The sequence below is a fragment of the Epinephelus lanceolatus genome, chromosome 13 (assembly GCF_041903045.1).
Source record: "Epinephelus lanceolatus isolate andai-2023 chromosome 13, ASM4190304v1, whole genome shotgun sequence".
Taxonomy (NCBI): Eukaryota; Metazoa; Chordata; class Actinopteri; order Perciformes; family Serranidae; genus Epinephelus; species Epinephelus lanceolatus.
This window is the reverse complement of record NC_135746.1, coordinates 41205331-41232033: the sequence shown is the minus strand read 5'-3', so window position 1 is coordinate 41232033 and position 26703 is coordinate 41205331. Positions and strand designations below refer to the sequence as shown.

General features: G+C 41.6%; 1 protein-coding gene across 1 annotated transcript in view; it reads right to left on the bottom strand.

The window, feature by feature from the left end:
* The window catches only part of emilin1a (elastin microfibril interfacer 1a), a 53842-nt gene extending 38853 nt beyond the window's left edge, over positions 1 to 14989 (bottom strand). Inside the window, exon 1 of the mRNA XM_033648886.2 lies at positions 14602 to 14989. Coding sequence (XP_033504777.1) covers positions 14602 to 14717 — 116 coding nt within the window. The 5' untranslated portion in view covers positions 14718 to 14989. The remainder of the gene's footprint in view (positions 1 to 14601) is intronic.
* Positions 14990 to 26703: the final 11714 nt, after the last annotated feature.

The window sequence follows — 26703 nt, the reverse complement described above, 5'->3', positions numbered from 1 at the left end:
ATGTTTTGAAGCAGTTGTGTTGGTGCTGGTCTTTATCAGAAGAGGGAAAGTTAACCAGATTTGGACTGGCAAACCAACCAACCAGACAGTCGTCATCCTTATTGCCTTTCTCTTGTAAAACCAAACATTTTATTATCTGAAATTTTGTCTTACATCATGTTGTAGTTTTGCAAGTGGAAAGACTTCAAATATGAGGGCAAATGGCTCTGACACACAAAGCCGACTGTAGGCCTTCGGTGAGCATCTGTCACCCTAGTTTTTGGCACTAGCCAAGCCTTGTCAGCGGATTTTTGGCCAATTCAATGTCGGAGCCAGCAGAGCCTAATGGTGAGAGAAATCCCTATGATTGTCAGTTCAACAAAGTGCAAAAGAAGAGGAACAGAGGTGAGGAAAGCAAACAAACGACAAAAGTCAAAAGACAGTGAGATCACAACAAATTAGTTATATTAGATAAGATTATTTTTTAGCCATTGAGCTCTGAAGCAGAAACAGTTTTAATTGTATGTATTACTGTTTACCAGTGCACGGTAAATATCATTAATAAATATGTTTTTTCAACATCAGCAGTGTTGGGTAAGGGTTACTTTAAAAGTAATCAAAGTACGTTACTGCGTTACTTTTTAAAAAGTAACCAGTTACTTTACTGCGTTACTCCCTGAGTAAAGTAACTCAATTACTTTAAAAGTACTTCCAACGTTACTCCCTTAGAAAAGTAACACAAGCACTTTTAAAGTACTTTTGAGTATTCTACATTTCCTATTGGGCAATGGACCACAGGGCGCTAAGCCTACATTTTTTTGTCTCCAAAATTAAAGTTATGGACCACTTGCCCTTCACTGAGATCCAATTCTCCCATCACAGTCGTCACTTTGACCAGTAGAAACACAGAACGATCTGCTGCCGTAGACAACTGTATGACAACAACACCCCAGCATTTTTAATATTTCCTCTAGGGATGTTACCATACAGAGTAAAAGGGGGAAATGATGATAGGCTTAACGTTATCTCCGTTATTAGAACCAAACGACAGCCATTGCTGTTTCGGAGCTGAAGGACCAGCGTTCTAAAAGTAACGGAAGTAACTGATGTCTTGTTTGAAAATGTACTAGTATTTGATTACTCAAACAGAAAACTAACACGTTAGGTTACTCGTTACTGCAAAAAGTAATCAAAGTACTCTAACGCGTTACTCTTTGTAACGCGTTATGCCCAACTCTGAACATCGGGTTGTGTTGTTAATGCGCTAACTGGCTAACTAGCATCTCAACTCCATCCTGTCGGTCTTCCGGTTTGCCTTTTTCGAATGTCAAATACAAACTACCTCTACATGTTGCTATTAAGACTTATTTCTTCTCACTCAGGCGCAGAATGTACATGCTAGTTGGTTGCAGTCTTTATGGTGTTTTCAAGTGCAACTTTTGGCCCAGACACATGGAGGCCTTTGTCACCAGTAGTTCTTTGATGTCGGCACTGGCTGGTTTAGCAAATCCACATCCGGTTAACTTGCCAAATATAATTAAACATCAACACCAGGTAAACACCAGATTGTGTTCCTAGGCTATTTCAGTTTGGATGCAGCTGAGACCTTGCTCTCTGATTGGCTCCCCACTCTGTTTCACAGAGTGACACGGTGGTCAGATTGATCCAGGGGAATTTTTCAGGCTGCACCATGGTGTGTGCACAGAGCTGTGATGCGTGTGATTCATGTTACGGAGTGTAATAAAGTGACGGTGCTTGCTGAACATGTGGTTTCACTACCTGATCTTCCTCCATCTGTTTCTAGGGAGGAATGGGTGAAGAGTCAAAGGGCTGATTCATCTGTCTGATATGGGGGATGAGGCTCTGCCAGTTGATAAAGTTCTGGATGTTGTTCATGGGTTGTTTATTCAGAAGAATATGCTGGTGAGAAAGAGGGAGGCGTGTTTTGTAGTTGTTGTGCTGAGTAATGAGTAATGTGCCGAGTTCCTTGATGTGGTGTTGCAAACAGTGCATGGTAGTTGTGGGCATTTGGGGGTATTGCACTATTCCTTTTGGCCTTGGTATATGTGAAGTGCTGGTTTACTGAACTTACCAGATGGTTCTAGGTGTAATATTATTTGTCTTTACTTACTCATTGGTGTGTAAATAACAAGTTTCATCACAATACGATACTATATTGATATCACAAAGTCTGCTATGATTTTGATTCGATACAATTCCTGGGCCTGCTATCAAAATGAGATGGTATCCGTAGATTTCCTCATTGTCTTTTTCTTGGCTGCTTGCTATTCTCTGCCTGGCATTAGGCCTCTAGCACTGTTTGAACATTTAGGAAGGTGGTGTCCTTGGACAAAAATGCTGACACAGAATTTCAAAATAAAGAATATCCTAAAAATGATGCGTATTGATGCGTTCACTTTGCAAATGTTACTCCTGCACGTCTGATTGTTTCTGTGTTTGCAGATCCTGAGGTTCCTGCTGTGAGTTGGGACTGTCAGAGGGACCTAAAAGCTTCTGATCCTTGCATAAAAAATCTTGAGTCTTAGTACTGTACTGTCCACATGTAGCTTCACTCCGCTCTGCTGGATGGGATCTGTCACTCTCTGCTACATACTCAGGTCCTCCAGCTACTTGGCAAGGTCTCTGTCCCAGCTGAGGTTTGTTAGTCAGCCCTAGTGACCCCTGTGGTGTCATCTTGTTTATTGCGTGACTGACTTTTCTGTGCTCTCTCTGGAGGTAGTAGGCGATGTTGGGCCACTGGAAACGATCACCTGCCCTCTGGCTGCCTCCACACTCTGCTGCTCCAGCTCTCTTCTAGTTTTGTCTTTTGCTTGTATAACATCTGTGTTATTTTTTTTTTAAATCTCCACAACGTACCTTCAAACCTGCATTAACTGATTTTTTGGGCCGCATGGGGCAGTGGAAACAAGTTGTAAACACAACATAAACATATTATTACTTTTTAAATTGATATTGCAGTTGCTAATTTACACAACCCGCAGATATGGAGCAACATTATCATTCATTTAGAGTTATGTTTGTGTCCAACTGGCCAATGCCAGTCCAACATTCACTCTCTTTTTGTTCTCTACTTACTCCTGAAACATCTGACTCTGTAGCTGCTAAATGACTGCTCAATAACTTTGTCTTATATTTGGTGCGGCTAAGTAGTGCACAGTGGGTTTTGGGGGCTTTTCTGCAACTGCATCTCGAGACAACACAGATGAGAGCCGTGAGAGTGAACCAAAGCATTAAAGTTGTGGGCTGTAAAATCAAAACAGTGAGCTGAAAAACATTAAAATGCCCAGGAGAGCTGAGCGGCACTGCAAAGAAGTGATGATTACCAGCTAAACCTGATCTGTAACTGGTGCTCAATTTAAGAACACTTGAATGATTGACTTGTTTCACTGGGGCGCCTGCACTGATGCAGTGATATTACAATCTTATCAAGATGAAACTAGTGATTTACACTCCTACTGAGCAGACACTATTGCTTCAGTTCTAGCACTTTTTTCTCTGCCATTGTTCAGCAAAATCCTGTGTGTGCTGAATATTTCCGTCAACGGTGACACGTGATGAGTGCATGCATGGAGGAGAGAGGGACAGAGGGAGGCTCAGGCAAGACGAGACATGAAGGCATCTGATTGGTTCTTTCCATTCGCACCAAATGGCAGGGATTGGTCACAGTTTTTACAGGCCTGCAGCTGCCACAGAGGTCGGATTTTTTTCGTTCCTGGAAGGACCATTTCACCCAGTATAACAAGAAGTGTTTCTGAACAGGATTACCAACTATAGCTTTAATAGCCAGCAGGAAGTAAGGGCACCTCCACTTTACACCCCTGGCCCATATTCATTTTAAGCTGCAGTTTGTTGTATCTTGGCTGGAGTGATCCAAAAGCAAAATGGCCTCTGGTTTTCCGTGTGATTATTAGAACAAGCGACCAATTTCTTCTACACATATGATCCACTGCTGATGATATAACCTGACTATAGCAGCTTTAAGGGGAAAGAAATGGGAAAACTGTTTGTTAACATGGATACATATGGTGAAATGTTCACTGAAGGAAAGAGACAACACTGAAAAGGGTGAGCTGAAACTCTGCCATACCATGCCAAATGACAGAAAATTGGCAGACAAAGTAGGATAAGCTTACAAGGAGCTGTTATACTTCACACATTTGAAAAGGCATATCCAGGCGGACACACAAACAAGCACAGGAAATGAGTCTTAACACACTAACATGCATGATAATTACGACAAATACACTTTGTGCTTCTCCTACACACACACACACACAAACATTTGCATTACTTCTCTGCTAGGCACCGAGCATTGAAACTTCCATCGTACATGTCTTATTTTTATTTATTGAGCCATAACTCAGCGTGAGTGGAACTCATGCACCTGTCTGAGCATCACTTTATTCCCCAATAAATTTCACCTCCTTATAAAACAGCAGACAGACACTTCACAGCCAAGCAGGAAGCCGCGGTCTGACATCTCAACCCACACATACCATGTCCATTTTATTTACCAGCATCTCTGCATGAGCCCTGCAGAGGAGCACTGTGGAACAGTCATTGACTAAAGTGACACAGAGAGTAAGTGGGAGGAAGGAGGAATGAAAGACAGAGAAAGGCGAGCTGAGGTTTACTACTTCAACAAAGAAATCACTTGGCGGTGCCTATTGTTGAGGGATCTTTCATTAAGCTTCAAGGGAAGGCTGGGACAGCACCCTGAATAAATGGATGGAGAGGGGCGTGTCTCTGTGTTTGAACTGTGGCCCAGAGGTCAAGCACCCCTCCTTGTAAAGGTATACCCCTGCACACACACCGCAAAGCACACACGACAACATACACACTCGAGTGCACTCACTCACGCTCGAGTGATCGCACACCGACAGACAAACACAAAGGCAGACACACACATTTTTCCAGTCTCTCTGCGCTGTCTGAAAGTGAAGCTTTACTCGCACACAAACCATTTTCCCTTTGGACCTGTTCCAGCATTAAGGGACAGCATGACTGTGTAAACTTCTCTCTGATTGTTTAGCCTGGCGGTCATGAAGATATACAGAGAATGTCCATGATACTGCCATTTGCTTTAGCATTATTGCTCAGCCTCAGACACGTCAGCATTTGAAGGCTGCAGGGCTTCTTTGTGGCTCACTTGAATTTTAACCATTTATGGAGGCATGTGCATTTCAGACAGAAGCCTTAAAAATACACTTGCCCAAAATAGCACAGACTATTTATGCAGGTAAAACTTTATAAGCTACTCTGAAGGACAAAACACTGAGTTCAGTATTTAAATGTCTTGTCATGTTGCAATAATTCTCTAAGTTGAGAAGAGGTTTATATTTTGAGTCATTTATGTGTGGTGGGATGGGTTGAACATTTGGAAACGATCCAAATCTCTTAAGTATTTTGTGAGTTATCTAAATAAGGTAAAGACAGCTTTCTCCAGTGAAATGCATGCTGGGAACTATGGTAATTGAGTAACAATGGCTGTGTCCGGAAAGGATCCCTTTTCCCACATTCACATTACCATATCTAATGAGATCTGTTTGTTGGCCTAATTAGCAGAAAGCAGAAAATCACACAGATGAAGAGAATGTGGGTCCTTTTGGTCAAGATGAGGACAATCCTGTTACAGTCTAATCACCAGGCAACACACAGGCGCATTTAGGTATGCTATCACAAGTGACCAAGCTTTTTCCACAATTATACAGTGCCTTGTGGGAAATATATGCTGTCAAAACACACCTAAAACACACATTACATATGACTTAATGGTGACAATTTCAAATACAAGTACACATATTGGCTTCATTATAACTTGCAGGATTCACAGACAAAGCAATTGTGTTTTGCTGGACCCATTTTCCATACAAATACAACATGCTAATGTTATTAGCACGAGCCTATGGCATTTTCATTATAATTAGCCTAGCAGCTAGCAGACTTTTCCTCTACTCATGTCAACCCAGAAACAACAGCAACATTTAACAAAGGTAACGTTACAAAGTTAAGCTCCACTACAGCTCACACAGTTCACCAACAAAACAACTGTGCTTATACTAAACATGTTTTCCAAACAAATACAACATGCTAATGTTATTAGCACAAGCCTATGGCATTTTTACATTGTTAGCCTAGAAACTAGCAGAGATTTCCTCTACACATATGAAGCCAGGATAAATCACACACAAAACTTAAAATGCTATTTTGATTTTCAACTTACAAGAATAGACTGGAGGTCTGCGTCGCCGCGACGTGTAGTTACATTTCTGGGGAGTTGTAAGTCAGGCTACAGCGTAGGGTAAGACTCTGTGTCAACGCAGAACCTACGCTGTAGGTACGGCGTTGATTCAACGCTGAAATATAAATTCCACTTAAAAATTGACCGTTATCATACCATGTACATTTGCTTATCAACGATACTGAAAAAAAAATGCTACTGGACGGAGAATCTCCCAGTTGTTTTTGTTAGTGTTAAAAGGGAGACTTCTTACACATACATCCATTGACAAAATGGGTCAAGTTTCAATTATAGTAATGCTTGTTCAACCAAAAATAACCCTTCCATTATCATTCTTTTAAGGGTCATTTTGACTAATAAAAAAAATATATATATATTGTAATACCGTGACACCGTCAAATTGAGAAATTTTCTGATACAGTTATTGTGCTGTGAAAATCTCATACCATTGCAACCCTAGTACTAACTCACACAAATGTAATTATTCTAATATAAACCCTCACATATGACCAGACCCAAACTGAATCTGCAGAATTCTGCTGAATTCTTTTTTGCTTCTAATGTGAAAATGTTAATTTAAAGGATTACTTCACCAACAAAATGACCATTTGTAAATCAATTAGTCATGCTGTGTTACCTTGAATTTGTGATTTTTTTAAAAAACAAAAACAAAATTTGCATGCCTTCACGGGAAATAGCGAACATATTGATTTATTGATTGATTGGGGACCAAATATAATAACAGCAAATCTATATCAAAACATCTTGTTACAAACTCATATTATGACCTACATTTCACTTAATTCCAAAAGTCAGTAAGAAGAGTAGAAGAGAAGAAGTGTGTCATATGGCTTTATTGCACCCCAGTGCACTGCGGTTTCAGCCAGTGGAGAAACTGCTGTTTCTGCATGTGATTCTCAAATATCAGTGCCAAAAGGCAGCAGCAGACAGAAACCCTTCTCATTTTATTCTGAAAGATTTAAACTGGATTTTTACTATTGATGAATAAGAAAGACATTAGTGTAAAAAAAAAAAAAAAAACACAAGCCAACACAAGGAAATATAGGTTTTTTTCCCCAGCTACTCTGAAGCAACTGCACTAATTATTCTGACATTCTTCTCTATGAAACAGTAACATGTATCAGTGTCCTAATGGCTGAGCTGCAACAACAGAATGTGGTATTTACACCATGATCTATCATCAGAGGATGCGTTTAACATCATGCCTCCAAGCATTCCTATGAGACAGCACTGAGCAGGTTTTTTTCACTCAGCAAAGCGAGACGGTCATTGGATAAATGCAACCAAATCGTCACTTCCAGGCTCAGCTTCCCTGGGACCTAATGGAGCGGTAGGCGGGAAAGGATGCTCGGTGTATGTCTGATGATTGGAGGAATTGTCTAAAAGGCTGAACCCCTTTGTGGTTGACAGCGCTTTGGAAATATACACCGGCATCGACCAGTGTTAAGGTGCTGCTCCTTTCAGGGAAACTTATTTTGAAAGAAAATCAGTTCTGGTGGTGTAGACACAGTTCAGGAGTTTAAACCCATCTGAAAATCTTTGAGGTGTGTTTTGCTGTGGTACTATGGCATGAGTGTGGTTGAAAAACTGCTTCAATTAAATGTTCCTTTTATAAGTTACTGCCTTGCTACAATATGACAAATTTTATGATGTAAACTTAAAGTGAGCTTCCCCTGTTTGAAAGATGAGCAGCCGCCACTGGTTGACAGCTATATAGCCTTTCCACTACTGCAGTTCTGCACACAATTTGACCCGATATTTGATTAAAGCAGCCTCAAGATTGAATGTACAAATGAAGAAAAATCAATCAGTGTTTGATTTTACTCTTCTCCAATCATTCATCAGAGGGCATTTTTGGCCCAGGACACACACAACTACCTCTGTTATTTAAAGTAAGAAAATAAGGAGTAAAGTGCAGAGTAAATTCAAAATTTATGAGGAGATATGATTACTTGGATTATATTTGCATATATATAGTATAGTGATATGGAGATGGAAACACTGCAGTCCGTCTTAAATGGAGGAGTTTCTTGTTACATTACAGCTGCCTTGTGCCGTTACTTTTCAAGGGTTTAGGTCACTGAAACACTAGTCTGGCACTGAATTTTGGCAATACAGTTTTCACAAAGGTGTTTGATGGGTGGAGGGCTCTGTGTAGGTCAGTCAACTTCTTCCACAGCACACTGGGAAAACCATTTCTTTATGGGCCTGGCTTTGTGCATGGAGGCATAGCTTATTAAACTGAAACAGGGAGAGTCCCTTCCCAAACTGTTGCCACAAAGTTGGAAGCAAACTAGTAACTAAGATTATGGTAATTAGGATTATTTCACACCATATCCACTTTTTTGGCTATTACTGAGCTAATGGCCCTAGAATACAGTGTTTGTTTCTTTGGCTGTCATGGTTTTCCTGTTACAAGCCACAGATTAGAAGGCCATGAAAGAGCCTACTGTAAACAACTGAACTCTAGTAACGTGTGCAGTTGTCTATCTTTATGGCCCCTGTATGGAGCACCCCAAGGTTAATGTTAAAAAAAAAGTATGATAAATGAAAGAGGAAGATGATGGTGAAGCACACTGTGTATCTTCTCCTTGCCACCCTCCAGTGGTGATGTAATATCTTGTCCTTCAAACTATACATGAGGCTAAACAGACCAGCAGTCCACCTGCATCCAGCCGATCCATTCTCTTCCTCTGCCGCCGTCTGGAGCTGGTGGGATGACATGCAGCTCTGACATTTTGGCAAGAGATGTGTTGGAAAGCTCAGGGTCCTCCTGAGCCTCCTGTAAGACCCTGCTGGATGTCTTCACTTCATTCAGGAGCCTTTATCACTTATGGAATACTTCACACATCTGTCAAAACAGATCATTTGAGTTCAAACAGATGTCACAAGGGCAAACCGCATCGCCACAGGCCAGCGCATTCTTCCCCTGGATGCATCACTTTGTGTATGTGTGTGGTTGTGTGTGTGTACGTCACAGGCCAGCCATGCTGACTCCTCCATAGCCTACTGGTTTCAGCAGGGGGAAGGCATTTAAGGACCCAGGCCCTGTCTTCTCTTCTACTGTCAGTCTGCCTTTCCTCCCGTCATGTTGCTCCTCCCAGCCTTCTCTCTCTGTTTCATCCTCTCTTGTCACACCTGCTCAGCTTCTTTCTGTCTTCTCTCCAGATCTCCTCGTTCTTCCTCTCTTTTGTCTTGTGTTGACAGTGTTTTTCCTCTCACCCTCTCTCAACAAGATACTTTCTCTTTTTCCATCTCTTCACCTATTCTTCTCTTCACCTTTTAACCCTTATGTCAACACTTTTTCAACAGATTTCTACATCTTTTGCCCTGTGTGAGTAGCCTGAGTGTCAGACTGAAGCTCTCAGAACCTTCAGTCTGACATGGCTTCCACTGAAGGCGATTTACAAGGGGGAGGGAATTTGATTTTTCCCTAACCAATCAGTAGAGATCAACGACTCACCCAGAATCTGACGTCATTAGTATCCATGCGTCGGGGGTGCTGAAAACAAGCGAGCATTGCCCGTTTAAAATGTCTCCGTCGTCGTGCACGCCCAGCTGCATCACCGTTAAATCCAGTTTAGCAGCTTCCTTAATTTGGTCCTCCATTAACGCGAGTAGTGGCGAAATACCTCGATAGCATCGTTAATGTGGTCTGTAGGATCTGTAGCGGTTGCCATTGTTGCTATCCTTACCAGTTACCCACCGGTATACAGCTTGACATCAGCGTGGCGCTGATTGGCTAATCGCTAGACCCGCCCCCACCCCCGGCGTTCATTGGTCCTTCCATCATTTGGACGAGATAAATCGCAAATTCATTGAAGTATGCCAGACCAGAGATGCAAGCCTACTCAGTTGAGTGGGCGGGGTCTATGGTCTGGAACCAGGCTACTGTGTGAGACCTCCAGGGCTGATGATTGAAGCCAACACAAAGAACCAAACACCGCAGTTTCTTTGATGGTCACTTGAGGCTGACTCCAAGAGTGAGTCAATCCTTACAGATCTCCATGTTAAAATGACTAACTTTACAGCAGAAATAATGACTAACTTTAAAGCAGAAATAATGACTAACTTTACAGCAGAAATAATGACTAACTTTACAGCAGAAATAAACATGTTTATGGCGTAGTATAAATTTGGTCTCTATAGTTAATTTCCCCGTTTGTGATAACTGTACGGGGGGTGAATTTTTATACAATTCACCTGTTTAAAAGTTCATTCATCTTCTAACCACTTCATCCTCTTGAGGGTCGCGGGGGGGCTGGAGGTTATCCCAGCTGACATTGGGCGAGAGGCAGGGTACACCCTGGACAGGGCGCCAGACTATCGCAGGGCTGACACATAGAGACAGACAACCATTCACGCTCACATTCACACCTACGGACAATTTAGAGTTATCAATTAACCTAGTCCCCAATCTGCATGTCTTTGGACTGTGGGAGGAAGCCGGAGCGCCCGGAGAAAACCCACACTGATACGGGGAGAACATGCAAACTCTGCACAGAAGGGCTCCCACACCCGGGAACAAACCGGCAACCCTCTTGCTGTGAGGCGACAGTGCTAACCACCACACCACCGTGCCGCTCTCTGTTTAAAAGTTATCAAGGCCAAAAGTTAGAAATAATTAAGGGTATGGCTACTGTGAGTGACAGGTGGCTGCCGTTTGTTGAAAAGTTGCTACCATGGTGACAACATTAGTGAGGTAACGTAACAATCCAATGTATCCTCATAGAACAATTTGTATGATATCCTATAAATTAGAGCCCTACAAATGGCATTGCGTCTTTTACGTAAAGTTACATAATTAATGTAAAGGTTAGGTTTAGGAAAAGAATCATGACATACCTTAAAATGACTCAAATTTTACTCAAAGTTCACACAGTTCCGAAAACGCGCCCCTGAGGAAAAGTCCCAGGTGAAAGTCCATTGTTTTGTGAACCATCCAACATGCTGACAACACCAATGAGGTAACGTAACCATCCAACATATCCTCATGGAACGGTATGTAAATTATCCTATAAATTAGCGCCGCTTGAATGACATTACACCCTCAATGTAAAGTTACATAATTAATGATAAGTTACATAGGTTAGGTTTAGGCCAGTAAAGTTACTGTGATTAGGTTTAGAGAAAGAAACACAGTGAGAACACGCCTTAATGACTCAAAGGTCACACAATTCCGAACATGTGTCTCCATGGGAAACTTCTGGGGGAAAGTCTTAAGTTTTGTGACCCATCCACCACCCCAACCTGCCTCTTTACAAGACCACTCAGGACCACTTCCTTGTTAACTCCTATCAGAACATTGGTCATGTAATGGCAGCCTTCCAGAGCATGTGGGTTATGCACAAATTACTGGCTCATGATTATGTAAGATATGTACAAATTTGGGTGTATACTTTTCATAGCAAATGTACAAACAGTTAATGAGGATAGCCTAAGCCATGGCGTAAACCCAGATTTACAGAGTATAGGCATAGCTTTCAGTTCATGAAAGCTAACTGTAATGTTCTGGTCACCTAAAAAAAGTCTTATTAAGCAGTTGGTCCTACTAAAAGACCCTCTGAGGAGTCGGATGTTCAGTTTTTCCAGTAAGTAACTTTACATTTTGTTTAAATAGTTTTATGCCTTTTTCTCTTAGCATTAGCATCATCACAGTTAACCAGCTGGCGGGTTAGGTCCACCTTCTCATTGAAATATAGTCACTTCTGGCTCCTAAAATCCAAGATGGTGACAGCCAAAATGCTAAACTTGAGAGACATGTACGGCTGCACATTACATCTGAAGCCTATATGACACATCCCTGCAAACCACGCCCAATTCAACTTACGTATAAGGCCAAACTTAGCAATAATCCACTTCATTCATTGTCTTTATTTATTACACATGAAAACATTATTCACCTTCTAAGTAACAAGATGTAACTCTTACCCTTACTCTAAGCACCTCTCTTAACCTGGCACTTTATGCTAGCTAAACTAATTATATTAGCCTATCTTCAGGAATTCCGCTTCCAGACCAAGGAGTGAAGGGGGCTACGTATGGTGGGCAAGTCATGCAGCTGGCTGGTGGGTCATGTAGCTGTTCCAGGCACAGCTATACCTAATCAAAACTCAAGGCCTCAAAACAGAAGTCCACAAACCAATAAGTGACACCACGGTGGCTACGTCCATTATTTTATAGTCTTTGCTCATCACTTAGGCAGCAGTAGCACACTGTGCTCTGATGTGGAGAGAAACCTGACAGAAGCTCATATTGCAGATCCCAGAAGCCTGGCCTGCCTTGCACACACACACACACACACACACACGCACACACACTAAGTACAAACACATGCAGGCATGCAGAAACCACATGTGAGAGATAGACTCTGTCATTCATTCACTCCTTCACCCTTTTATTCATGCACACACACCTACATTCTCAGTCAGTTTACCAAAACTTCCTCATTCATTCATTAATTTATTCATGTACAAGCACACAAACACATCACACATCTGCCCACAGAGGTGAGGGGTCATTCCTCAGGCAGAAGCTCAATTACATGCTAATAACACACTATGGGGCTGCAACAGCACAATAAAAACATACATGTGTTGGCTCACTGACAGTATTAATGAGCAAAGATTCCAACAGCCATCACTGATTTACGAGAGACTATTAATCATCTGTTTCTAAGATCTAAATGATTTCCTTACTGTTACATAAAAGAGGGCAAGATGGCAGTATGAGTATCCTAAATCTGAATCACTCAGTTTCAAATTCCAAGACTGCACTATCAGTCTTCTGGATTAATGACGTCCAAAGTTCAGTATCCTTGCAGCTTGTCATTTCCAGTAGAGCCCATTCACATTTCCTTGCCAAAATGATGAATTCTTCTCCATGTCTAATGCTGCGGGCACTGCAAAAAAACCCTGGGCCCCCTTTAAAACGTTTCACTTGGGGCCCAGAAACAGTAAATATCCCCCCCATTATAGACTGATGCTGCCTAGCACAATGTATTCTCATAGAACGGTTTGTATATCCTATGAAAAATGCATGCACAACAGATTGTATGATATCCTATGAATTAGCGCCCCAAGAAATGACTTTACCACCTTGATGTACGGTTATGTAATTTACATAAAGTTGTAGAGGTTAGGCAAGTTAGATTACTGTTGCTAGGTTAAGGAAAAGAAACATAGGGAGGACATACTGACTTTAAGTTCACACGATTCTGAACACATGACTCCAAAGGAAAGTCCCAAGATAAAGTATATGTTTTTTTTTTACCCTTCCACCACCCCAATCTGCCTCCTTACAAGACCACTCAGGACTGCTTCCAGGTTTACTCCCATCAGTGCAGTGGTCATGTAATCGCATCCTTTCAAAAAATATGGGATATGTATAACTTTGGGTGCATTACTTTTAATAGGAAAACATACATACAAACAGCTTTTGAGAGCAGAATATGTGAGTATGGTATCCATGAGTATGGAATGACTACGACTGGATATTTTCACATTACTGTCTCAGAAAGACAGTTAGCCCTGTGATACTCTGGCAACCTGTCCAGGTTGTACCCCGCCTCTTGCCCATTGTCAGCTGGGATAGGCTTCAGCCCCCCCAGCGAATCCTAACAGGATAAACAGTTACGGAAATGAATGAATGAATGTCTCAGAAAGAGACATTCATAAAGCAAATTATATTATTAACAATATCCTCCCAACATGGAGAGGATTTTGTCCCACTCTGCCTCATATGTAATGGTTTTTGATGGTGCTGATATTTTCAGTCTTAAATAATACAAGAATTTATCATTTTATTTCTATTCATGATCTATTACTTTAGTAGGATTATGATTTTATGTAGCCTATTGCAGTATGAAGTATAGATTATCAGCTCATCAGGGTTTTTTTTTTTTTGGTTGTTGTATTTTTGTTTGTTTCAACTATCAGTTTTCTAGGACCAAAGAGAAGTCTTCAAATAGGCTACTGTATGACTAACAGTCCCAATCAAAGATATTCAATTAAAGCACTTCTGTGAAGCTGGAATCTGCAAACAATCCCTAATCAATTAATGGGTCAATTGTTTCAACCCCAAACTACATTATATTTAGTCAGGAATGACATAGCCTACTGGACCCGTGAAGGTCCGCGGACCTCACTGTGGGGACCTCAGCACAGGAGCAGTTAAATGGACTCTAACCGTTATCATAAATCTTAACTAAACATATTTTCCAGTGAGGGTTTTTAACTATAGCTCTTCTCTGTTTCTGGTGCAAACACAGCTCCGACTGAACAACCACAGGTAAAAACATGTCCGCACGTGTGAATCTGTTAACGCTGACCGTAGCCTACCTGTGTCTGCTGGCCGCTCTCTGTCCCGACTGAACACTGGACTCCGCATATCCAAGACCCCAGCTAACCCGGGCCAGCAAGAAGGCGAGCAGGTAAAACACCGTCTCCATCCTCATGTGCGGTGCGCGTTAAGTACAAAGAAATGTCATTTATTTCCAAAGTTGATCCTTGAAAAGTTTCGCGATTAAGCTGCTGTTTATCTTCAGTGATGCGCTGTCGATAAATGAAGATGGAGCGCCATTACTTCACAGGATGACAAAGTCCCGCAAACCCCGCACAGTCCAGTCAAGTGCATTTCAGATGGTGAATTGAAGCGGTTCAGTGTGAGTGCTGTTGCTGCTGCAGAAGAGCTGTGCAACAACAAGAAAGTTTCCTGTCAGAGATCCAACAGCACTCAGGGTCTCTCTCTCTCTCTCTCTCTCTCTCCCCCCCTCCGCCCCTCTCTCACCACGTACATGTTCTCTTTCTCTTTAAATAGCCCTCAATTCAGCTCATTTCAGTTCCATTCAAGTGAAACTGAAACTGCTCCTCTGGCACAGTAGGGTCATTTTAACCTTGCCAAAGTAAATTTACAACAAAATAACGAAGAAGAGATTCCAAAAGAGACAAGGAGAGTCCAGAAAACTTTAAACATCCCAACATTAAAGCTCAAAAACAGGTGGAATTTTTAATAAAAAAAAAAAAAGTGCTCTATATGTGAACATTTTGCATATCGTTCTGCTGCCATAGGCTGATAGGCCTACTAAACTAGTTAACCAAGTTTACTCATTTGTCATGAAATGCTAGATGTACAAAGGCTCTGTATGTCAAATTCAGAGCATTAATATAGCAGCAAACCATTCGCTTTGTAAAGATATAGTGGGCTAATGGTGTCCTGAGCAGAAAGTTCATGCTCCCTCTGTGTATGCTGTAATCCGAGCTTCTCTGTGGTTTGTTGTGGTAGGCAGTCTGGCTGCGCATGTATGTTAGCGCATGTGTGTTGCTCATTGCCACAGCTCTGCACTGTGCTCACATGGTTGTTAACACTGATATCTGGACTCCCTTGTCATTGAAACATAGCACCCAACATCTGGTTCCCCCTAAGTTAACACTCAGTACGTTTACATGACATAAGAGAAAAGTGATTTATTGTGTTAAGCCTAGTTCACATTACACGATTTTCACCCTGATTTTGCATCGCGGAGACTATTGTAATCTTTTGAGTGTTCATACCTGGCAACGTGTATTAGCGGGAGTCTCGCCAACTTTGTTACGACCTGTGTGTGCACACCACAAGATTTCTCCACCGAGCCCTCGCAGACACAGCCCCAGATAATGCGGTGACGTCACCAAACTTGGAGACGACACATCGTAAAGGCATGGATATTCTTTATTATCCTGGGTCCAAACACAACACGCTCCCCGTGATCCTGTGGACGCCGCCATTGTTGTTGTTGCTTGCCAGCTGGCTTGTCAGTGTTGCCAGATCTTAGGAGAGAAACAAGCAACCAGGGCTATGGAAACAAGCCCAAAAGAAGCGACTGCAGTCCGACATACTATCATGCGTTTAAATAACTTATTAGACGGATATATAAAGAGGAAGGTGACTTTTAGAAAGCATGCCCAAATAAGCAACTCCACTTTAGAAACAAGACCCAAGTCGCGGCTAATAAGCGGACCTGGCAAGTGGCAACCCTGCGGCTTGTCCTTCTCACATTTCTTCTGTCCTCCTGCGTGCTGACGTGGGACGTATCCCGCCTCTCATTGGCTGATACTCTTTGTCAGTCATGTCACACTTCTCCAGTTATCTATCATGCCAGATATCCAGTCCCAGTCGCAGACGAGGGGGTGACTTGTTCATAGGCTTGTTCACACATGAGGACCCGTCGTGGCAGACTACCTGCCAACTCACCTCCGACCCAAGGTGGCTCTCAAGATCCTCTGCAACATCAAAATAGCGGTGAAAATCGTGTAATGTGAACTAGGCTTAAGTCTACCTAACACCACACTAAAATACATGTAAACATGTTAGTCTGATTAAAATTGTACTAACTCGAATTTCTCAAAGTTGGACCAGCACACCCAGATAACGTTATTGGGAGTCAAATTGCTCCTGCATGTTTAACGTCAATCGAACCCAAACTGGCTGGGCTCTCTGCGCATGCTCCACAGTTTCCACCCCAGACTTTGACCCAGAAGTCGAACAGCATTTTTCACAACAAAAGAAAACGCCAGTAACAACATATTCAAAAAGTAAAGCATACAGCACGTACAAAATGTACAGAGCTGTAAAGTTGTCCACCATTGCACCAGTTTGCTGCCAACTAACCATAGCTAGCTTGTTTGTTGATTGGTCTGTGACGTAATAGGTCAACCGGAAAAAGGTCCAATACTAACAATCTGAAAGGGGGCATATCGCCATCTATCATAGCGGACTCCGACATACTTAGGTCAGTAAATCAATTCCCCTCCTGTTGTACTGTAGCTCCACTTAACTGTGCATGTAAATGTACTGAGTGTTTGCTCTGTCAGCACTGTTGTAGTTGATTATGAAGGTAGCACCATTAGCTGCTAGCTGCTGGAGTTGCCCATCATATGCCAAAAAAGTCTCTAGCTTACAGGATTTCTTCCTGGGTATGAGGCCCACTGAATATGCACAGTGGTGTTTTCCTGGTGACCTCGCCGCCAGTTCCCAGTTCTCTCTGCTCATAGACTTTACATTATGATGATGTCACAAATTTTTAAATTGTTTTTCTCCGGTTGAGGACACTTTTACAAATATAAAACCACTGTGGCTTCAAAATTCATAACAGACAGAATCAAAACTGACTGCGGTTTGAGGTTGCCTGTTGACACTTTTACAGGCATCTCTTTTATAATGGTGGTCAATAAGGAAAATGCTTTTTGGGCCGAGGGTTTGTTGTTGTTTTTTTTGCTGAAATACTATCAGTGGCCTCTGGGAAAGACTGGCTGCAAGGCTAAGCAGCATTGCTAAATCATACGCTCTGAATTTCCCAAAGAGCCCCTTTTAATTTATATTTTTTGGAGCCCTTTGGGGACTTTTTGCCAATTAGCTTTAAATGAGACTATGTTACTTTTGCTAAACATCAACCACTATGGCCACAAACTGCAAGGCCAAATTGGATATTCGTTTTGCGAAGGGACTGTATTTTATTTATCAGAGTAGGGGGGTGCGGGCTGGGGTGTGACTTTGTTCATCTCTCTCTCTCTCTCTCTCTCTTTCCCTACATATATATATATATATATATATATATATATATATACATACGTATATGTGTGTGTGTGTGTGTGTATCAAGACCTCCCCAGAGCTATAAATATTTTTCCTTTAGACTCCCTGAGTAACTTGCATAACCCTCCCCTCACCATCAATAACCATATTTCACAGTTTCTTGCTATGATAAATGGTGTGATTTTGAAAGAAAACGTGCCTTTAAAACCCACTTGCAGGTTTTGGGGTTCTGAGGGTATTTAAAACGAATACAAAAACCCCCAACCACTTAAAGTATAATGTCCCTCCCTGAAGCCAAATCAAAAGACATAACAACATGCTTAAAAATTATCTGAAGTGCCTCCCCTGTTTTGCACCACCTCATGCCTCTCATAAATAACAAACAGTCCCTAACATTCTTGATTTAGAAACTTTAAAGACATCAACCTTAGGCAACTTGACTGACCTAGCAGAAGTAGAAACGAGCCATAAAGTCAGTGAAGTGGCTCAGTCTGTTCCAAAGCAATATCTGTCCAAAGTTGGCTAACATTAGCAAACAAAAGCTACTGGTCATACCAGACCATGTACAGTTGAAGAGGCAAAACCCCTGCTATTCAGTTAAGAATTGCATTTAACAGAGAATGTGAGGTAACGTCATGCTGTGCGGGACAGGGCAGCCATTGGTCTCTGTTAACAAAGTGCATACCCTCAGTCCAAAAACAGGATAGTCTACAGTCAGGGTATGTGAGTGGAGGTAGTGCATCAGAGTCTGTAATCCAGCCTTGGGCTGTCAAGTCATATGGATCTATGTTGTTTATCATGAGTAGTTTGTCCAAATACCATGATCATATATTTTGTTCTCTTAACCCTCTCTCTTTTTGTACAGCACTTTGTAACCTAGATTTTGAAAGGTGCAATATAAATTTAATTTTACTAAGGCTACTTACCGGTACATATGAATTCAACTTTTCACTTTGTTCTTCTTTTTAAAGTTACACAGTCTCATTTTTAAACTTTAAAGAAGAATGTGATTGTAAATGTGAAAAATGTATTATTTCACCTGTTTTAAAAATCAACAATCAAACTGTATATGACAACTTTTAAGTCCACTTGGACAAGAATTCATTAGAATGCTCCCATATATGAAAATCTGGGGAATCTACTATGCTGTACAATTTTACAACAACTGGACAAACTCCATCTGCTGATGAAGATTGTGTGATGGTTTCAAAGGCTCCAGAATAGCTATAAAAGCTACTATTAGCTACTATTTCCTGAGGCCAAGAATGACTTTTAATTCGGTATCAAGTAGTTCTGACATTGGTAAATGCAATAATTTAGCAAAGAGAAAACTAAAACCCCTTTGAGCACATGGGTTGAAAAGCAGTTTAATTCTATTCTGCAAATAAAGAAGTGTGTGTGTGTGTGTGTGTGTGTGTGTGTGTGTGTGTGTAGTCATAATACAGTGCCCTTGCCTTCTTTGTCATTATCACAGTCAATCTTGATGCAATCAGCCTGTCTGCCCTGTTTCCCTTTTGATCAGTGTGGCAGATTCCAATCTGAGAAGTGGATGACATCTAACAGCCCAACTCATGGGACACACACACACACACACACACACACACACAGCACGTAGTAGCAGCTCCTTATCTGCTGGATAAGGAGGCTGTTCTCGAGGTGTGATTGATGCTGTTGTACTCCCGCAGCCAAGACAGAGTTTGACTCCCTGCCATGATTTACATTACACTTCATTTCCCCCTCTACCTCTTTCCTGTCATTATCTGTATCCAAATTTAGCATACATGCCAGAAAGTTGAAAATAAACCTGTGCAATCTCAGCAGATGCAAACTAAAATTCCATGTCATCCATTCTCTTTTTTCTCTTCGGTTATTGGTGTTCACAGAGCAGTCTCTCTTCCAACAGTTCATTTGTTGTCCCAGTTTATTTCTACATTTGTAGTCAATGAAGGCTGTATCTTCTCTACTGCTGCCACAGAGGAATGCCCAGCTCAGCAGTCCTCCCATCAGCCCATTAATGAGATCAGCTCTCCCAGCTGCTCTGTCACAGACTCCCCGACTCCCTACTAAGAGTGTAGCCAGGCATACTGAGGGGCATGAGACCCTTACAGAAACATATAGACACTACCTGCTCGTGCATCTAGTAAACATTATTCCGGTAACCATCAGCTAAACCAACCCAAGGCATTCATCAAATAATTTGTATTTTGATTGAACATACAGTGTTTTGAAGTCAAATTGTGACACATTTGTTCCATGACTGCTTTGTCTTGGCTTTTATGCACTCTAACTGGTAACTCACTATCATTATAAATCTAGTTGACAGTTACAGAGTCAAAGTATCTGGCGGACACACAAAGTTAGCCACAGGCCGATAGAACTCCTGTAAAGTGGATTCCAAGCATGCACACCTCTGACCTTTTTCGGGTTCATGCAAAACAATGCATTAAAATGCCTGCCAAATAAGAGCTGGAGCATATTAAGCAGATGGGGAAGTGGTGACCTCTGTTTGGTGATGGAAGGCCCACTGTACTTTGTCCAAAAAGTTTATGGCTCATTAAATGTAGCTGGAGTTTGGCTACTGTATCGTTGAAATGACCTGTGGCTGTTGTGGGATGCTGGCCAGCCAGTGGTATATGTGATAAGGCTGAGAATAAATGAGAGGCCCCAAAACCATGTGATGCATGACACAAACCAGATAGTGGTGAGCTGAAAGAATGGGTGAAGGCTGTGATGAAGGGTGGGGTTCATCTTGTAAGAACTCACAAATTATAACTCTCATTCTCCCTTTTGTTAACTATAAATCTTAAAACAGCAGTTCATCTGGACAGATACACACAGACACAGTCACACCCTGTTACATTCTTTCGCTAAATTACTTCCTTTTCTGAAGCCAAAGCTTGCCAAGATTAATGTGTACCATTTCCAGAATCAGATGTAGGAATTAGTACCAGTTGGAATTTCAGAGTGTTATGAGCCTCTGTGTCATGTAGAGACAGGTGTCGCCAGCTTATCTACTGCACATTTTAAACAAACTGAAGTTCATTCAACTTATGCAGGCAGTGCAGGGCATAATATTTCATCACCCCAGAGGCTGCTGATAGTGTGTGTGGAGGACTTTTTGAAGCTATTTTTCCACTAATTCATTTTCAGTTCTCTTTACTATGAAAGAGGAAGGTGATAGCTCTTCTAAAAGACTGCTTGCAGGGTCACTGTGTAATCACCCATCATAAAGAAACAAAAAGTTGAACCCATGAAATATAAAGTAAAAAATAAATGTTTCTGATTTTTTTAAATGCCACATCATTCCACATGCCACTCAGCTAAAGAGCCACTGCAAAACTAAAGTTTAGCAGGTATAATGTTTACTGTTGTAATGTTCGCTGTCTTAGTCTAGTCTGTTAGCATGCTAATATTTGCTAATTAGCACTTACAATTTATTCTGAAGGGAAGTAAAATGTATGAACCAAGCACCAGGACAATCCCTCCAATATTTGAGTCTTTTCACTGTACACCCCAAGTCAAACTCATGACGGCACTAAAAGAAAAGTCAGGGGATAGCCAACGTAATTAGGATTCATCCTCTGGGCATCATGAATGCTTGTGCCACATTTCCTCGCAGTCCATCCAGCTGGTTTTGAGAAATTTTATTCTAGCACCATCAGGAGTATATATATAAATTGTTTGGTCCGGACATTGTCCGAAGTTTCCCTTCTAAACATGGAGCACACAACAGGAGTTTGCCAGTGTCAGAAGTGGTCTCACTTACTGAAAACAGCTTGTTTGGTTTAGGTGAGGAGGGGTGCCTGGGTAGAGTGTGCAGCAGGCAGGCCATGAAGGGGATTAGACATTGCCAGTACATAATTTGCTCATAAACAACAGTCTCTTATTGTTCCTTGAATTTGTCTGACAATTTCAGCTTCAGCCCGTATTGATACAAGTTCCAGAATCTCTTCATCTCTCCATTTAGACATTGTTGTCGCTGTCATCATGTAAATGATCCTTCTTATTCACCCTTGGGTGTTTGTTTTCTTCCAGTTTTGTACAATCCACATGATGGAAAAGTCATCAACCCGCTCACACACTTAAGGTGAATTCTCCAGACGATTAACTGCTCTATTCACACATGGGCGCAGTCGGACATCACACATACCTAGTGAGCTGGCAGAGTAAAGTCAGTTTGATGTTTAATTTTTTCGTAAAACAGTCAGTAGCAACCAGTAACAAAATTAAATGCTTATTCTATGTAAACTATAAAAACCATCAAATAAATGAATAATTTCTTGTTTTTTGGTTTGTTTTTTTGGCACATACAAATATGTAATGATGATTGGGATGGGTAATATGAATGTTGACAATGTCCAGTGTCAAGTCTCCATTTATGATGTGATATGATTAGGTATACAGTAGCAAGTAGGGCTAAGTACTCCACACCGAGTACTTAACCGAAATAACCTTGAAATGTCTCCAGTCAAACAATACCTGCGTTCAGTCTTTTTTGTTTCCAGTTCTAGAAAAAAATACAAGTTGTATTTCTTGCAGCCATTTACCACAAGTGTTCCTCAGTTCAATGCGACATGTAATTGGCCCACTATCACAGCAGCTACAACCTATTCAGTCTGTGGTGTATTTGATGGTGATATCTGATGTATTTCCACTCTTCTGATCACCAAAGTACTTTACATACACAATCCATGTAATCTTGAGCCAGTGTATATACCACATAATCAGAAGGCTGCGATCATATAACCACTGTGCTTACAGGAGTAAAGAAGGAAGTAGTATACAGACCAAAAGTCCATGCAAGGAGGCAGGCTGGGGCAGTGGATGGGTCAGACATCACAAGACTTTCCCCCAGGAAACCGATGTTCAGAACCATGTGAAACTAATTCAACATGTCTGTTTTCCTAAACCTAACCTACATAACTTTACTTGCCTAAATCTAAGCTATGTAACTGTACCTGCCTAATCCTAACCTATGTAACTTTACTTGCCTAACTTACTAACCCTAATTTACATAACTCAAGGTTAAGTACATAACTTGACATTTATTACCTAACATAATTCATAGGGTGGTCATTTGTTAGATATCATAGTAACCATTGTATGATGATATGTTGAAACCTAGCAGCTAGTTTTGGTGTAAAATCTGGCAGTTGGGTTGTCATAATATTGTGCACTGCCTTATGCCACCAAGAGTCATGCTACTCGTGTTATAACAGTTTAAAAATAGTTTATTTCAAGAACCTTGATGTTGGTTCTGCTCTTTCACTCCCTGTCTCTCAGGGTCCATACAGGTTGACCCTCCTCTGGTTTCCAAGCCATGATAACATTCATGTTAAAGATAACCAAGGGTCCATGTCCAATGGGAGCTCTATACCATTTGACAGTGTGACAGGCAATTTCTTTCAGTTTATGTGCTCTTAACATTTAATTTCTCTTGCAGATACTGTAGGGTGAAACTTGCTGATGAGTCTCTTCTGCTTTTTCTTCCTCCCGGTTAGCTTCATTTCACTGGAATCTCTGGCTTTTTGTTGGTTTATGTGGTCGCACCATGAGGCTGCCTTTAAAAAATGCAATTGGACAGCATTTCTTTCCTTTCCTGTGGCTTTCCATTAATTGCAGCTTCCTTTAAGAGCCAACTTGTATTGGGATGTACTTGGATCGACCCAGTCAGCTGTGTGGCGTTTGCTGGCTGGGCCACTGGACTCTTGACCAAAGCCCTTGGGAAGATTAACATTCTTTTGGGGGGGGGGGGGGTCTCAGTGTTCAGTGTTTCTCTGCCATTATAAATAGGCGGGATTAGACCATACACAACAAAATAAACAATAAGGCGTGCTGTTGTAGCAACATACCGTTGTTGATAAGGGGACTGTTCCTCTATATAGTGTACAAGCCTCAATTATGTATCCTTAAAATTTAAATTTTGTGCCTGTCTATTGTTCCCATTGTACCCGACTCCTTCTCTATCTTCTCCCTCTGCTTCCTCTACAGCCTTTATCTAGACTTTGTCTGTGTGTGGTGTTTGACCGGCGCATGTTTCTGATGCTTTGCGGCTGCCATGTTGACATTCTTGGAGGCTTGGCCTGCATTTCACATTTGTGCGGGTCAGCGTGTTTTGTTTGCTTTAACTATTATGGGAGACCCCCAGTTGTTATTTCGCACTTTGAAGGAACCTTTAAAATGCCTCTGCTGGTGTGGTATGCTCTGCTGCACAGAAAAGACTCCAGCCTCGGGGGAGGTGTCTTTAGAGTGTACTTCTGTCAGGCTGCAGTCAAGCTCTGGACTCACTGACTGATTTTATTCTTCTGAGGCTTTCGATGCCCAAGCCACATGTACTTACAAACAGCCTACATTCATGAGTCACACTGCAGTGTGTGTGTGCAGCAAACATACGGTAGTCCTAAGCAAACCCAGGCTCCTTATACACAAAGTACTTTCATGTTTTTCCAGACTTTACACACACAGCGGGAGCCAGTGTTTCTGAAACATATCTTGACTCTTTTATAGTCCTCCAACAAAACTTCACTGTAAAGCCCACCTCTTGTCAGATAAAGAAAAACAAAATGTGAGTCTGAATGGGACTGTGGCGAGCCTGTTTTGACTAAGACTTAATCATCAGAGTTACTATCATGAGTCAAAAGCTGCAGTTTAACAGGAAGTAATTAGAAATGGCGCTCACATTTCAAAAAAAAAAGGTAATGTAAATATATCTTGTAGACTCTCCCTCACAGGACACAAGTTCATTCACCAGCGTTACTGGAAACTCAAACTCCTGGGCTCCACTGATTCACCTTTGTGCTGTGACAGGGATTCTTTATGATGCAGAGACATGGAGGAGAATGGCATGACTTATATCAGTAATAATGCATAACTGGAACTTTACTCTTGGACTATGATCAAAGTGTAACCACACTATTAGGATGACAAATGCTATGTTTCATTTCTTTAATCTTGCTGAAGTCAGCTGCAGTGGTCAGACATTTTCTGGTAACACTTAACACTTTTCTGGTAACAATAAAACTGATGACTTTCCATGCTAAATCACATTACTACCATTTACAACAACAGCTATTCTTACAGCATGTCTGACTTGGCTGATAGATATTTGGGACTTTTTAAAGCATAGTAAGGCCTCAACCATAGACTGTTTAAAAGTAGTAAAGTAAATATAGCCACTGCAGCATCACACATTAGTTTGTGGACTACTAGATGACATGAATGTCATGTTTATGTAAGTTCAAATAAGTTCAAGTGTATTTTTTTCTGACAAGTTTAATTATAATGAGTCATTTGATGCCATAAAAAAGGGGTTTGACATCATGACTGACAGCTGTGTGTGCAACCTGGTCTTACTCTGAAGTCATTAAATACAGGCACTTGGGCAGTAACTTCTGGCATTGGACACAGTTGAAAAAAAAAACGTCATTTCATGTTAGCATGAGTCATGATCAGTTGCCACTATTGAGTAACAGCACTCAGTGGCATTGATGAGAAACACAACAGGACAGAAACATAAGTTGAGGGGGCTATAGTCTGAGTACAGGAGGGGGGAGAGGTGGTGGATGGGTCCAACAACCACCAACTTCACTCGGAAGGCCAATGTTTGCTTCCTGTATGATTGTAATGCCGGAATTCCACTGGATGCGTGTCCGTTGCGGAACGGCTGCACTGGTTATCCGCTGCGTGCTCTCCCGTCCGTCAACACCCACCGGTTATGTTTGCTGTGCAGAGTGGTGTAGCAGGCCGGGCAGCTGGATTCACGAGGACCCACAATTCATACATAATCGCACGATATAACAAGATGCAGTTTCTATAAACAGAACCACAAAATCAGAGTAGTAGTAGGAACACATCTCGATGCACCTCCATGATTAACATCTCCTCGTCCATGGTGTCAACGGGGTGAAATGACGTCTGAAAACCTCTGACCTGTTGATTTCAGGCCTGCCTCCACCCATTATGACATTTTCAAGGTGTAGTGCAGCGAAATATGATCCGCCGTAAACACTGTGTATTTTTTTTTTGAAAATTAACCAGATGTTTTATTTTGTTTATATGCAGCTGAATTGCTGGCCAGCAAAAATAGAAGTCCTGCGTATCTGTTGCAGAGGGCTCCGGAGTGTCGTAGCTGTGACGGAGCCGGAACGCAGCACAGCTGCAGCTGGTGGAAGCACACACATTGACTAGAATTGAAACGTATCGGCTCCGCTGCTGTTCCAGAGCGCAGACGCAACCAACATGCATCTGATGGAATTTGGGGGTAAAGCCAAACCCTGTTCTTTTTTCTTGAACCCAAACCCAACCACGTACTTTTGTTGCCGAAACTCAACTGCATGCGTGCATTGGCCAAAAGTAACCACATGTATTTTTTCTTGAAAGAAAAAAAACATCATTGCGTGTTGTTGCTCCAACGTAGTGTGTTTATTTTGAAACAGGCTAAAGTTGACACGGTGTCTCAGAACATCAGCAACTAATGCATCCAGGGTACCTTGCCCATCATATGTCGATGTAGAAAGTCCATGACTTGTGTGTGGTCAGCGTGAGAATGTGTTAGTGTGTGCCAAGCGATGTGCTTGCAGTCAGTGGCTTAGTTGGATGAGTGATTGGTCGGGAACTTGATACCACAGAGATCTCTACTGCGCAGACTCTTGGTGCCTCTCAAAGTGAACGAAGGCAGGGGCGTTGTTTCAGCAAAAGCTAAAGTATGGCAATATGACATGACGTCACAGAGCTACTGATGATGGAGTTTCAAAAATATGAACTTATATAAAACTTCACTTTGGTCTTTGACCTGTCAGAAGTACATACTATGCTAAGTAAGATGACTACAGAACCTCTCTTGTTTTTTTTCTCCTGATTCCAAGGTATGGC